General features: G+C 37.6%; 1 protein-coding gene across 2 annotated transcripts in view; it reads left to right on the top strand.

The window, feature by feature from the left end:
* Nucleotides 1–14288, top strand: part of CFTR (CF transmembrane conductance regulator) — a gene marked incomplete at both ends in the record, with an annotated part of 84059 nt that overhangs the window by 39699 nt on the left and 30072 nt on the right. Inside the window, 7 exons of one of the 2 annotated variants that reach the window (XM_080350238.1) lie at nucleotides 3462–3556; nucleotides 6202–6288; nucleotides 7163–7895; nucleotides 9083–9211; nucleotides 11465–11502; nucleotides 12696–12949; nucleotides 13986–14065. In XM_080350238.1, coding sequence (XP_080206364.1) covers nucleotides 3462–3556; nucleotides 6202–6288; nucleotides 7163–7895; nucleotides 9083–9211; nucleotides 11465–11502; nucleotides 12696–12949; nucleotides 13986–14065 — 1416 coding nt within the window. Of the gene's footprint in view, nucleotides 1–3461; nucleotides 3557–6201; nucleotides 6289–7162; nucleotides 7896–9082; nucleotides 9259–11464; nucleotides 11503–12695; nucleotides 12950–13985; nucleotides 14066–14288 lie in introns of both variants that reach the window. The other variant, XM_080350237.1, reaches the window with a different exon arrangement.

Genomic DNA, 14288 nt, shown 5'->3' with positions numbered 1-14288 from the left:
GTTTCATGGCTATTTTATCATTTTGGAGGGAAGGCAGGAGAGGGAAGTTCGAAAGCCACATCATTAAGGACATATTTAAGGATGAAAGAGGGGCCTCATAAGTAAAATACATATGTTCTGTCATTAGAACTGCTTGAGTAGTTTGAGTCACCTTGGATACATAAAGCAACTATTTGCTGAAAGGCTTGGTTCTTAGAAACTATTTTCTGTCATGCTTTATCGTCTCAATTGTTGCTATTGCTTTATCAAATGATTTTGATAACAAACAATCTCTACAGAAAAGACTTGGAGTATTAAGTCTGTTCTAAGGTTTCCTTTTTTTTTTTATAAAGAGACCATTCACCATGAAAAGAGATACTACCTTAAATGATCTTGGCTATATTCTTTCATACTAAGCCCCAAGGTGCTATGAGGGCCATCTCTTTGCTGCCGAGATAGATGAATGTGACATTTACACTGTTAAAAATGCAAAGAGATTTTAAAAGGGGTGCCTTCTCCTCGGATGTGCATCGTGAGATTTCTTAGTTCCTGATATTAGAAGCATCCATGAAAGTAGATAATGTCCATGGGAACTATGGGGGGTTTCTTCTCTGAATAGCTACCAATAAGTTTCTCGATTTAAGCATTTATAGATATGCTAAAGAAAATCCAGTGGCTACTTCGTTAATACGATGGGGTTTGTGCCGTTCAGCATCATTACATTAGGTTTGTCCCTGGCTTGATTTCACTTCCTGCATAAAATGACAGCAAGGATGTATTTGGACCAGCCCTATGTACTTTTTTACAATAGGTAGTGCTTGTTCCAAAAAGTAGCATTGTGTGTCTATTGGACTCCATCTCTCTGTTTACGCCTTTGAAAGAAATTACAAAACATTTTTAATTATTATAATTACAGCCTGAAAAGTTCTTTGTCTGTTCCATGCCATGTATTATCCTGAGGTGAAGGGTAGAAGAGAGCAGAAGGGGAACTCATTAAAAGTCTGATTAAAATTCCATGTTGACACACCTGCAAAGAAATATATCTGATGAAATCCTACCACCATTTAAAACAATGGGAGCCCTGAAATTAATTTCAGTAGGGCTAGGATTTTACCCTATTTGCAAAGTGAGACACGCTGGGCACAGTTCTTCACCTGGGCTTTTTTGGAAGAAGTAGCAGAATCAGGAAACAGCAATGACACTGCCACCATTACAGCAGTACTGGTAGAAATGGGAAACAGTTGAAATCTGCTTTGATATCTAGATACTTAAGCACGCAAATCCCAACATTTCTGTGAAGATACTGGGTAAATGCCAAACTTACATATGAATAACATGACTCCCACATGCATAGTGAAACCACAAGTGATCTGAACAAGTAATCTCAAATAAATGCTAGAAAAGCTTTTATGCCAGTATTTCACATGTTCTCTCTAAATACTTCATGACCTATAGGAAGGCAATTTTGTGATGTTCTGAAAATCTTCCTTTAAAAATATTGCTGGCACTGTTTTTCACATCCTTTTTTCTGCAAATACCTGAGCTGTTGTGTTAGTACCAGGGATTTGCTTGTGTGGCTCTCCTTTTCCAAGAGGGAAATAATTAGTTAACATGAGAAGCATTTCAAAATCACCTGCAATAGATTTTCCATACATAAGAGCATCTTGATTTTAAGGTCAGAATCCTCTAAGTCAGGAAGTAAATGCTATTATCAAATTAAAGAGTTGGGAGAATCTCTCATTTCCTGACAGATCAGGCAGCCAATTTCTAGTCCTTGAGTGGCTGGACCCTTCATCTGTCACCGATCCAGGGCTGACCAGCATTGTTCACTCTGTTCCTGAGGTCAGGGCAATTTATAGGGGAGGAAGAAGGAAACATTTCTCTGGAAGATTTTCTATTTATTTATTTATTTATTCTGCAAAACCTCAGCGGCTTGGAATGCCAAAAGCCTGCCCAACAGCGAGTGATTAACCATCAAAATCACCGCAGGGGTGACCAAAATTGGATTATATCTGACTTGGTATGAAATGTGAACTTGTAGAGAGCAGCTCAACTTAGAATCTGAGGTCGTATTGCTCTGGAAGTGCTTCATGTGTCTTCCAGTCATTTTCCCAGAAGCTGCAGGGTTTCTGTGGGTGCTGCAGAGTGTGTGCATATAGCGGAGTGCCTGTGTGTCCCTCGGCTGTCTGGGGGAGAGAGACCCCAAAACAGGCTGCCTCTTCCAGAGCACTGCCTAGAGCCTGCTCCCAGAATCTCCCTGTCTCAGGCATTTTGCATGGCACTTTTTTTCCCCCAGAAGTTGCACTAAAAGGAAAATCTTTGTAAAGCATGGAAACACTGGAGAAAATTTTGTTTGGTATCAGATACCTCGGTCAGCTTCCTTGGCTGTGGGGGATCGCTGCCTTGGGAGCGAGAGGTTGTGCAGAGGCAGTGAGAATGACGGTCTGGTGCTGCTGAGCAGGGAGTGCAAGCACAGGGAGATTCTGGGACACTCAGGGTTTCCAGCTCGGGCCATGGCAAATTGGCCTGGAGTCATACCTGGTGGAAAATGAGGCTCCCTGGGGCACAGGGAGGTCATCCAGCCATCTGGGAAAAGTCCCCTGAAGCTACCAGCACCACCACAGTGGTAGTGGTGTCCGTATGTTGGCTTAAGGACATAGGCCAGCTAAGGCTTGAAGGCAGAATTAATAATTTTATTAGAGCAACTGTAAAAGTAGAAAAACTAGACATCCTTTAGGCACACAAGCCGTTCTCCGTGTCTTCACTTCCATGAATTATTGTGGTTCACGTGCATACTTAGTTTTAGTGCTAAATACTCCTCTCAAGAAAACTTCTGGCCGTCTCTGCCACTGCAGAAGGATGTCCTTTTCTCTTTTCTCTGTCTCACACAAGAGTGAAATGGTATTTTCTGTTTTTATTGCTGACTAAAGATTCATTTTTAGCACAGTCATGAGTTGTAAGTAACTTACAGATCAAGCAGTGGAACTTGTCTCCCAAACCTTTTGGAAACCTTGAGCATTCCTGGCATTCCTGGCTTGGAATTTTGTGAAAGGCTTTTTAATTGAACCTGTGTGAAGTATAAATTCATCTGAGATTTGAAGAGCTCAGATCCAGAATTTGCTTCTTACTTTCTGTAACTTCAGTGGCAAATGTATTTATCATTGCTATTTGACAGAAAACTTGAGCGATTAATGTCTTGGATTGATATTGTATCAAAGTGCATTCCTTGCTTTTATGGAGATCTAGCAATTCAGACAAATATTTGTTCTTGAGATTTTGCAGCTCCTGATTGCTCTCTGAGATAGAATTTTTATCGCCATTTCTGAATACATAAACAAATGAAACAAAATAACCTTTGTGGGATATATATATATTTTACAACTTCTGTCTAACCTGTTGTACACTGTGCTTCCATACAGTCTGTAACTTGAGTTTCTTGGGTATGGAAATTACATGTCTGATCCTTAAAAAATTTTTAACAGGACATTTCCAAGTTCCCAGACAAGGATTATACAGTGCTGGGCGAAGGGGGAATCATTCTGAGTGGAGGCCAGCGAGCACGAATCTCACTAGCAAGGTGCATATTTTGCTCTCTAAGTTGTGTCCTGTTTCATGTGTAAGGAAAGTATTATGACTAAGCACTTAAATACATGTGGATCAAGTCCTGCTAAATAAATATCCTCCAGATATATCAGGAACTTCATTTTACTATCAGAAATCTGAGTTTTGCTATGCAATTGTGTTTGTGATACATCTGTGTATTTTATCTATTGTATTTTAAAAATCTGATGCCAGACGCATGCTATGGCTTAGCTGAAGATGAATCTTTCCCTCCCTGACACAAGATGCTCTTTAAAGATTCAGACCTATAAGTGCAGCTTTCTTAGTACCGAAGAAGCCCATACAAAGATGCAAATAAGAAATATTCCAGGATCTTTCCCGCTATAACATATCTATGATGTACTTTATATATTGATTAATGACATACTCCCTGTGTGCAGGTAACAAAAACGAAGAAAAATGCCATTTTTCAAAAAGCGTTGCTTGTAGTTTTGGTCTTTTTCCTTTGCAAAAAGAAAACGTGGAAAGCAACGGCTAGTCAGTAACTATGAGTAATGGTCTGACCTTTTATGTTTGACCTTCCAATGTTAGTAATAATTTTGAAGGTCTACAGAACAATAACATAGGTGTTTTTGTCTTACAAATCAGATATGTGTTTCAGTGAAATCGCGTAGCTATCATCAGAAATCCAGTAATGACAGCTCTGCTGTGTAAATGGCCCCATTTATTTCTGTGTCTAGTGCAAATTGTTCTGGTTCCCATGCTCAGAAATGCTGGGCAGAAGTAAAATCACATAATGGTGATCTACACTGGCATCCCATGAAAAATGTGTGTGTCTGTGTGAGGCTAAGAGATGGGTTCATTAAAATAGAGAGGCTTTCTGTGGGGATTTTTCTAGTGGATTTGTGAGAAGGCAGAGGCATATGGATGGTTCTGTTTTATGTGGTAAGTTAAGAGAGGAGGAGAGAAGCAGGCAAAGCTTTCAAAGCAAAAACACCCCAACCAACAAAACCCACTTAAATTTTCATTTGAAATGCAATATTTACTTGAAGTATTTGCCAGATCCTTGGAATAATCATATCTGTCACTTTTCAGATGCTCACAGCTCACTTACTGGAGGGTCACAGAACTGATATAATGTATTTATTGTCAGCTGTATAATTATTATTTTTAAATTTTAAACGTTCCAAAGACAGCGGCTGTTTCTGCCTTACATTTTATTTGGGCTCCAGCCTAAGCTCAGCATCAAGCAAGGCTGAGGTATGGGTTGCAGATGTTGAGGTGTAGGTTGCAGATGAAGCTCTGAGAAAACTAGAGGAGAAAATTTAGGATTACAGCTCTGGGTTGTGCCCATCTGCACTGACTATAAGCTGGATGACATTTGCTTGAACTGGCTGCATACAGGTGTCTGGTGTACTCTGTGCAAGGTCATGGGAATTGAGAATCCCTGCTGGAAGTGCCATCAACCAGCTGTCATGAGAAAGCAGATGGAGGTTACCTGAGTCTGTCTTTCTTACAGGGCACTGTCAGTGCCTGCAGCTACAAGAAAGGGAAAGAAAGGACCAAGGAGAAAAGCCCTGCATTTGAGCTGGCCCACTGGTCTGGTACCCTAAAGCCAATCACGTCCAGCTACTAAGTCCAACATACAAATTACAGCAATTACCATTATTCCAAGAAAAAACCTACAAACCTTTTGCTGATGAAAGAGCCAGGAACACTATAAACTTTTTGTTGTTGTGCAGCCACTACATCATAATGTATGGTCACTGAAATCCGTCATGACAGAGAATTTTTCAATGAAGTTGCTTGGTTTATTAACATAGTATACTATTATTGAGGGCTTTTTCAGCTGGTGGTTAAATATTTTCCCATTGTTTAACATAATGACTTTAAAACTCGTGTTTACAGCACTTTAAACAGTACTGAAATGCATCTCTCCAAATTTTCTGTACTAATAATACCCTGATTCATATCACATCATGATTTGCGTACTCACAGAGGGACCTTTTTGAAATTCGATTGAAATGGATTTAAAAAACACCCCTCTTACCAGGTTCAGGTCTCAGTGAGCCATGTCCAGGCATGCACAGCTTAAGGTCCTAATGCTAAGAAGTTTTTCATGACGTGAACTCAAAATATTGTACAGTCCCATTTCAGATAATATTTGCAAGTTTGTGGATTGCTAATACACTGGTCTTTGCTCACCAGTTATTTCAAAGGACTTCTAAAACTACGTGCTGAGACCTAAGGCTTTTCACACACTTATTTACATATATGTAATATTCTCTCAGGCAGCAGTAGATGTTACAGTAAGTACTAAATTCCCATTTAAATAGTAATTGTACACCAATGGGGACTGTCAGATTCAGGCCATAAACAGATCTTTAGATTAACTTGTGCAAGAAGCAGCTTCCTTTGATTGCAAAGAAATTAATGGAAAACCGAGTTAGTTTGTAATGCGGTCTTGAGCAAGGAAAGGCTTTATTCAAAGGTTTTCTAAGCACATTTAACATTGAACTCCAGGTCCATATTTGTGCTGTAGAAAAGCTGATTTATTGCAAGTTTTTGAGACAAAACTGTAAAGGCATTATTTTAAAATTATGTTTATGTAAATGTATAAGACTTGCGAAAGTTAATGTCATTTCCATTTTCTCTGTTCAGAGCGGTGTACAAAGATGCTGATTTGTATCTCCTGGATTCTCCTTTTGGACATTTAGATATTTTTACAGAAAAAGAGATATTTGAAAGGTACTGTATGCTTTGATAGATGTATGTAAGAAGCCCACCGAGCAGCACACCATAAAGCCAAGATCAGAAATGTAATAACAGTACAAAGATACTGAAGTGGTCAAAATTATACCTTTTGAGGATGTTTATTTTTAAGGATTCGTATGAGTATTTTGTGTTAGCAGTAAGACAGCGTACTGCTCTGGGGACAAGCCTGGGCCAGGTGTGAGCATTACTGCTCCGCCTTGCATCTCAAGGCATTGAACCTGCTATAAACTGTTACTCCCAAAGTGCACGGCTTTGTATCTGGTGTGTCTGTGTACCAGAAAGGGTTTCATTTTAAAACACTCACCTGCTTTATAAATTTTTACAAAAGGCAATATTTTGTCTTGTTTTTCTAATCACTGAAAGATGGGTCACCTGAAAGTGCCCACTGACCAAGAGATTGGCAGCAGGTTGACCAAGGAAAGAGACTTTTGTCTTGTCATGGTGGTGTAGCTCAAAACAGTAAGAACACACACGGCCATCCATGACCTTCTCCGTCACCATGAGTTTGAAGTTTTGAAATCGAGCTAATACTTTTAAGTTTGGTAGCGAAAGATCTAAGTAACCCCAAGATGAAAAGAAATATTTCATTTTCATGTTGAACTCTGCTTTTTGGATTGATGTGAAAATGATTAAATGTTCCCCCCCTTTTTTTTTATCCTTCCAATAAAGTACCCACCCTTTACACAGCTCAGCCTTACCACATTCCTTTGTAGTTTGAGGGAGCACCCAAGACAGATTATACTGGGAGAGGGCAGGTAAAAGCAAAGAGATTGAAAGTGAAAGGTATAAAACCAACTTTTAATCATGAAGAAAAAAATCTAATTTTTAACACTTTCATCTTTTATAGCTGTGTGTGCAAGTTGATGGCAAATAAAACTAGGATCTTGGTTACTTCAAAACTGGAACATTTAAAGATTGCTGACAAAATATTAATTTTACATGAGGGGAGCTGCTATTTCTATGGAACGTTTTCTGAACTTCAGGGTCAACGGCCAGACTTCAGCTCAGAGCTGATGGGTTTTGATTCTTTTGATCAGTTCAGTGCAGAGAGAAGAAATTCAATTCTAACTGAGACTCTCCGACGATTTTCCTTTGAAGGAGAAGGCATGGGATCGCGAAATGAAATAAAGAAGCAATCTTTTAGACAGACATCAGATTTTAATGACAAAAGGAAGAGCTCCATAATTATTAACCCCCTTAATGCAAGTAGGAAGTTCTCAGTAGTGCAGAGGAATGGGATGCAGGTCCATGGCATAGAAGATGGCCACAATGACCCCCCAGAAAGGAGGCTCTCGCTGGTACCTGACTTGGAACAGGGAGATGTGGGGCTGCTTCGGACAAAAATGCTACACAATGACCATCTGCTGCAAGCTCGGAGGAGGCAATCTGTGTTAGACCTGATGACGGGCACCTCTGTGAACTACGGACCAAACTTTCCCAAAAAGGGAAGTACAACATTTCGGAAGATGTCAATGGTGCCTCAGACAAACCTGTCTTCTGAAATCGATATCTACACCAGGCGCTTGTCTCGAGACAGTGTCTTGGACATTACTGATGAAATAAATGAAGAGGATTTGAAGGTGTGTGTTAATTTTCACTCATCTTGTTTTTTGATATGGTGATAGTTTAGTGCAATATACTCCTTATATATTTCTGTACCTGGTTTTGTAACCCTTCATGCAGTACTTCTCTGTGGAATATCTTTTTGGAATATCTCTGATTTTTTTTTTTAAACTCAAATATTATCTTGAAATCATTGAATCATTAATTTTGACTGATTTTTTTGTAGTCTTTGCTATTTTTAGAGAATTTCAGTACAGAATTTTAATCTTCTGCACTTTAATCTACCTTTAAGATTACTTATGCTAAAATTAAATTTGAAACCATAACATGGACAAACATTGTTTTAAAACATTTATGTAAAACAGACATTTGAAACATTAAAGCTCATGGAAAAAAATACATTTGAAGTACTGGAATTGGGTCAAATTTGGCAAATTTATCAGACTGCTTAGCGCTTATGTTCTGATACAGTTAATGACCAGAGGAGTAAGCTGGATTTCATTCTTTTTTTTGTGGATGTGCTGGGAATTTTGCGATTATGGTTGGGTTTTGTACCAAGAACTGGACCAAAATTCCTTTTTTCTAATAACTATTAAGTGGTCATGATGAACTCCTTTTATTTTCAAAACTGACAGCTGATTTTCACAGAAAATATTCTACAGTAGTTTCCTAGGTGGAAAAAAATCTGCAAGAAATACTTAAACTCATAAATTACTGAAGCAATGCTCTTTTTCCTTTTGCTTTGTTGATCTCAGCAGAAAAACAAACAAACAAGCAAGCAAACAAACAAAACCAACAAAGAAAGAAAACAAATAAAGCCCACCACCACCAAAAAACAACAACCAAACAGGCCCTCAGATTATTTACAAATTTACTCTATCAGCACAATAATAATCTGAGAAATCATTGAAAAAGAATAGCTATTGACTAACGATTTCTGGTCTTCTAGTAGTGCTGGACAAATCCTAGTTGTTTCTTTCATTGTTGTCTGAAAATTTAAAATCATCTCTAAACGGTGTTGTTATACCAAAGAGGACTCAACAAGGCAACATGCTCCTCTCCAGTCATTGTCAACCAATTTGAATGCTGCAGTTCAATTATTTGGAGTGAGTTAGCAGAAAGAATGACAGCATTCATGTGTCAGAAATTCACATCTATAGATGTTATTATCATTCTGACTATGGTCTTATCAATTCTTTGACAGGAATGCTTTACTGATGATGCTGAAAGCATGGGTACTGTTACCACATGGAATACCTATTTCAGATACATTACCATCCACAGAAACTTGATTTTTGTTCTAATTTTGTGTTTGATTGTCTTCTTAGTTGAGGTAAGAAAATTTGTGCTTGATGTTATGTTCAAATGTTTGTTCAAACTGTGTTGTTTGTCACAGAAGAAGAAATGGATAAAGCATCGAGACGTTAGCTCATGTATGGATTGCTTATTGGCAACTGCTGTTAAATGATATTACAATGACTTTTGTACTGTTTAGATGAGCATTTCTCGCCAGAGATAGTAATGAGGGAACAGCAGCAGAAGACCCACCTTCTCCAGTTATCTTGGTTATTTTCTGCTGCGTGGTACCATAAATAAGAATTTTTGGTCTCTACAGGTCTTTTGTTCACAGGTGAATAATCTTCCATTTTGCACTAGAAGATATTTTCGCAGAGCTTTGAGGGGTTAACAACAATAATTACTAGAATTTTTGTGATGAGCATATACATACATTCTGAAGAACTGCTGTCAAAAATGAGTTAGTAGTTTTGCTCCTAGTGAAAGAAGAGTGGTGAGTAGGGTAGAGAGCTGAATTCCTGTGACGACATTGAAAGATGGATGAAGTGTTCCTGCAGCATGCAGAGAAGACTTTTTTCAAGTACGGTGGAAAACGTACTCATCGGAAAAAGTGCTGAAGAACGCCTGCCTGATCCTACAAGTCTTGACTATTTTTCTCGTAACAGAGTTTGCCTGCTTTTTGTCTCTTGTCTCCCAAATTAGGAAAGACTTTAAGCACACATACAGCATTTCATAGTGTCTTCTTTTACATTTAATAGTCTAAATCAAGTGGTTTTTTTCTGAGGGAAGGAACATGTTTAGGAGAGAAGACTGGGAGATGAATGAGACTGTATTTATATGTCAGGTTATAAAATATGATACCAATTTCTTGTGGCATTTTCAACATTAACTGAAAGAAGAATCCAGTAAGAATATAGGACTAGTTTCTGGCTGACTGTGTCAGTGAAAGGTTTTTAGCAGTTCTGTGGTGGCATTCAAACTTCTAGTGTTATCGAGCCTGAAGAAGAATACGATTTATGGTATCCTGAATTTACACTAATGTTATGTTGCGAGTGATTTAAATTAGTTCTTTTGGACCAGGAATAAAGCCTGGAGCTCAGATCTTGTTTAAACCACCTACAGAAGCAAGATGGTATTTAGATGTGTAGCTGTTCTTATCATGTAGTTGGTAGCGGCAAATGTCTGTGTAAACCTACAACAGCAAAGACGATTGTGAGTTGTAGTGGAACAGGAAATGTTAACTTTGAGATATATCAGATTTATCCGCATATATTCAGCATACATTTCTAATCTTGATTACAATTTTTTGGTTTTAAATTAGACTAAAACTTTTTTAAATAATTCAAAACACTCATCTTCTAATTGTAGAACAAATCTTGTGACAAAGAATGTGTCCATCTAGGTTAAACTTCCCAGCATGACTACTGCTTAAGTAAAAGCCTGTTGATAAATTAATGGGCTAGAAGACCTGCAAAAGTTAGTGGATCCCAAGGAGAAGACTTTAATTATGTGCTGAGCTATTATAGTAAAGCATTCCCCATACCAGTGCCATAAACATGTATGGGAAGAGGGTGCTAGGAAGTATGTTCAGACCCTTGGCAAAAAGATCATTGGCAGAAATAGAGCAGACTGAAATGTGATTGGCTAGATGAACGTCTCCAGTGTCTTAGTGGACAGACAAGAAAAATGTGTTACAGAGGAAGCATCTCACAATGAAAAAGGGTTTAATTCCACATTTAAAATCATTAAAATAGATTATGTGGAGAAGTATGTAAAGCTAGCAGCCAAGCAATATCAGATAAATAGATTTATCAAAGGTCGATATCAGCTAGCAAGAACAACAGTGCAAAAATAGCAGTGTTAAATGTTTGACATTCTGATTTGAATAGCTGCCTTTGAAGATACTGAGAGACTCTTTTAGGCCCATCAAGAAATCTTTAAAACTTAAAATACGTTAAAGCATACAGTGAATGTTCCTTATCATTAGGAATGCATTAGCAAGCCTTTGTTAATAGTGTGGTAAAAAACAATAAAAGAATATTTAGGCACTTGAGAGCCTGATTGTAATACAAGTCTAAATGTAGCTTTCCTGGTGGGATGCACTAAATGGTTTCTGTGGAAAAAGGAGCAGATATGACAAGGTTTTTGCTTCAGGGAAGATTGACTTCCATCCATTTATTAATATAATGCTATCTCTACAAACAATTATAAAGTCCGTGGAAGAAGATAAGTAAGGAAAAGTACATAACGTGACAAAACAAAAAAGTGACTCTGTTTTCTTTGATCACAGGTAGCTGTTTCTCTTGCTGGGTTATGGTTTCTTAAAATGTAAGTAATGTTGATCACTTATTGAGAAATTGGGGTCTCCTTTACATGGATTTTTGCTATAAATAATGAATAAATTCTCCCAGAATTCTATATGGATAGGCATTCACTTATATTCAGTAAAATGGATCATAGATTGATGGTCTAAATAGCTCATGTAGGTGTATCTTAAGCTGGTACTTCTTTAAGTGCTAACAGTCCAGCGTTTTGTGCCTTGCTATTGAGCGCATATCAGTGCTCACAAGACCTTTCCTTTGTCAGCTCACTCATGGACTTGATTATCCTGAGTACACTGTACTTCACCGCTGTCTTTCAGAGGTGCCAGGTGAGGGGTTTGCCTAGGAACATTTTAAGGGAGCAATTTCTGTAAGACCTCACTTGTACAATTTCCTCTGCTCACCTGTGAAAACTCACCAAAAGTTGCAGGGTCAGGCAGACAAAGGTTAAAACACACTGAGCAGCAGTGTGGCTTTTCCTGGGTTAATACTTTTGATCTCTGTTTCAGTCCTGTGGTGCTAAGTCTGTGTGTTTGAGTATGTAACAGAAAGCATATGGTGACTTAAGTCTGATCTGGAGGAGGAGGGATTTATGTTGATGCTCTCTTACAATAGGTCACTAAGGCCTTTGATTTTTATAATACACCTGAAGCATTTTACTTCCATAGTAATTCACTTTTTTCAACACAAACTGTTTTTTTATGGTTAAAATAAGCGAATGTGTTTTTCTCGATTAGGCTAGTTTTGCCAGTGATTAAACTGGGTGTAGATTTGCAAGAGACTACCAAAGCAGTGCATTTACACAGCAGTTTGGAGAAAACTCTTGGAGGGGTTGTAGTTACATACCAATGGCTTAATTTCTGGCTTGGTAAAATCCCTTCATTGCATAATTGCAACTAGTTCAGAAATTGCTACAAATGCTGGTAGGCACCTGAATCACCAAAGGTATCTGAGGAGATTAATAGGTCATTTATTGCTTTGACCCCTGAACACAAGCAGAGTACCTTTGCCTTAGTGCAATGTGGATTAGTTAATAATTTATATTTCATATATACAGGATAATTTAAAAAATGACTGAAAATATATAAAACTAACCATTAACATAGTTTTAAAACAAATGAACATTGCATTACTATTTGTTTAGTAGAGAAAAAACTTCAAATTCCAGTAATGCATTTATTTTTAATTTCCATCGTACAGGGCAGCTTTGCAAGCAAATGCAACACAATCAGAAAACAGTACCTCTGACAGACCTCCTGTGATTGTCACTGACAACAGCAGCTACTACATCGTTTATATCTATGTGGGAGTGGCAGATACTTTGCTTGCCATGGGAATCTTCAGAGGTTTGCCCCTTGTGCATACGCTTATAACAGTGTCTAAAACTCTTCATCAAAAGATGGTGCATGCAGTTCTTCATGCACCTATGTCAGCATTCAACTCTTGGAAAGCAGGTAACTGAGATGGGAACTGAATGTCTCATGTATGGGTTTTATTTCAATTAAATAGTTTTCGTTCTGTTAAAGGTTACTGTTGCTTTCCATTTACGTTTTCAGATAAGCTGAATGTGAAAAGTTTGCCACATAAAGTAATTTCCAAATCTTTTAATGAACATTGGCTACATTTTAAGTGTGACTTATTTCAGCTGTCAATTCTGATTCTGAAATATCATCTTGTAAGTTAGAGAAAATTAACTGTTAACCGTTTGAGGCAATAAAATCAGAATAACTTCTAATGAATAGACTTTGTCTAAAACTGCAATAGAAAACAGATTGTCAGCTATGTGGTGACAAGGAGTCAGGTGTGAATGATAAATGGTACTTTATTTAACGAGTAGTCCTAGTAAAATGGCATAAAACATCAGTTGGTGTGAATAATGGTATGCATATTCAAATTTGGCTCTGGAATTGTTACAAAATTTGTTATAAAACTGGGGCAACAAGTTCAACCTCCCGCTGTACCTGAAATTCCCATTCCCATCCCCTTCTTACTGGTGTGTACCAGATTACAGCAGACATTGGTAAATGATGATGCAACATAGTGTTTCTCCTTCATTTTCCCATTATATTCTGTTGTTATCTTGTGATTAATACAGAAATTCTGTTCAGAAGCTAAGAAACTGGTATACAAACTCATACAAATGCTGATGTGTAAATTATCTGTGTATAAGCAGAGCTTGCTGCATAAGGGTACAGACCTTATTCTTTGTGCTTCTGTTTCTGTCCTGTTTAATTATATTTCTTTGTTTTTATTACATTCTCTTGTTTTTTTTCTGAGCTGAAACAGAAGCTGTGGAGCCAAATTCCTCCCTGGGGAAAGAAACTGTAGCTCCACTAAACTGTAGTGGAATTGCTTGTGCTAGAAAAAATCATGTGCTTATCCTTAATATTTTGTATTCAGAAAAAGTTGTACTTTTTCTTAAGGTAATAAATGTAGGATTTTTGTGGTATTCAAATGTTTGACTCCTTTTTTTCTTCTCTTAATCCATAGGTGGTATGCTTAACAGATTTGCAAAAGACACGGCAGTGCTGGATGACTTACTTCCACTTACAGTATTTGACTTCATTCAGGTTTGAACAATAAAAGTTCTAAATTTTGCTGTCTTATAGCATTGTAAAGTTTTAGTTGTACATCATGCAAGATAAATTATATTAATAAGAATAATAACAAGTGAATTTAAATCCCTCTTCCTTTTTTTTTTTTTCAGTCTGTATATGTTTACATAGCTGCTTATCTTGTAAGTCAACTTCATTGTTTCTTTTTTTGAGCTTTTGCTTATATGTGTACCTCCAC

Source organism: Nesoenas mayeri (assembly GCF_963082525.1).
Source record: "Nesoenas mayeri genome assembly, chromosome: 1".
Lineage (NCBI taxonomy): Eukaryota > Metazoa > Chordata > Aves > Columbiformes > Columbidae > Nesoenas > Nesoenas mayeri.
The sequence above is the reverse complement of the archived record's forward strand: the minus strand, read 5'-3'. Positions and strand labels throughout refer to the sequence as shown.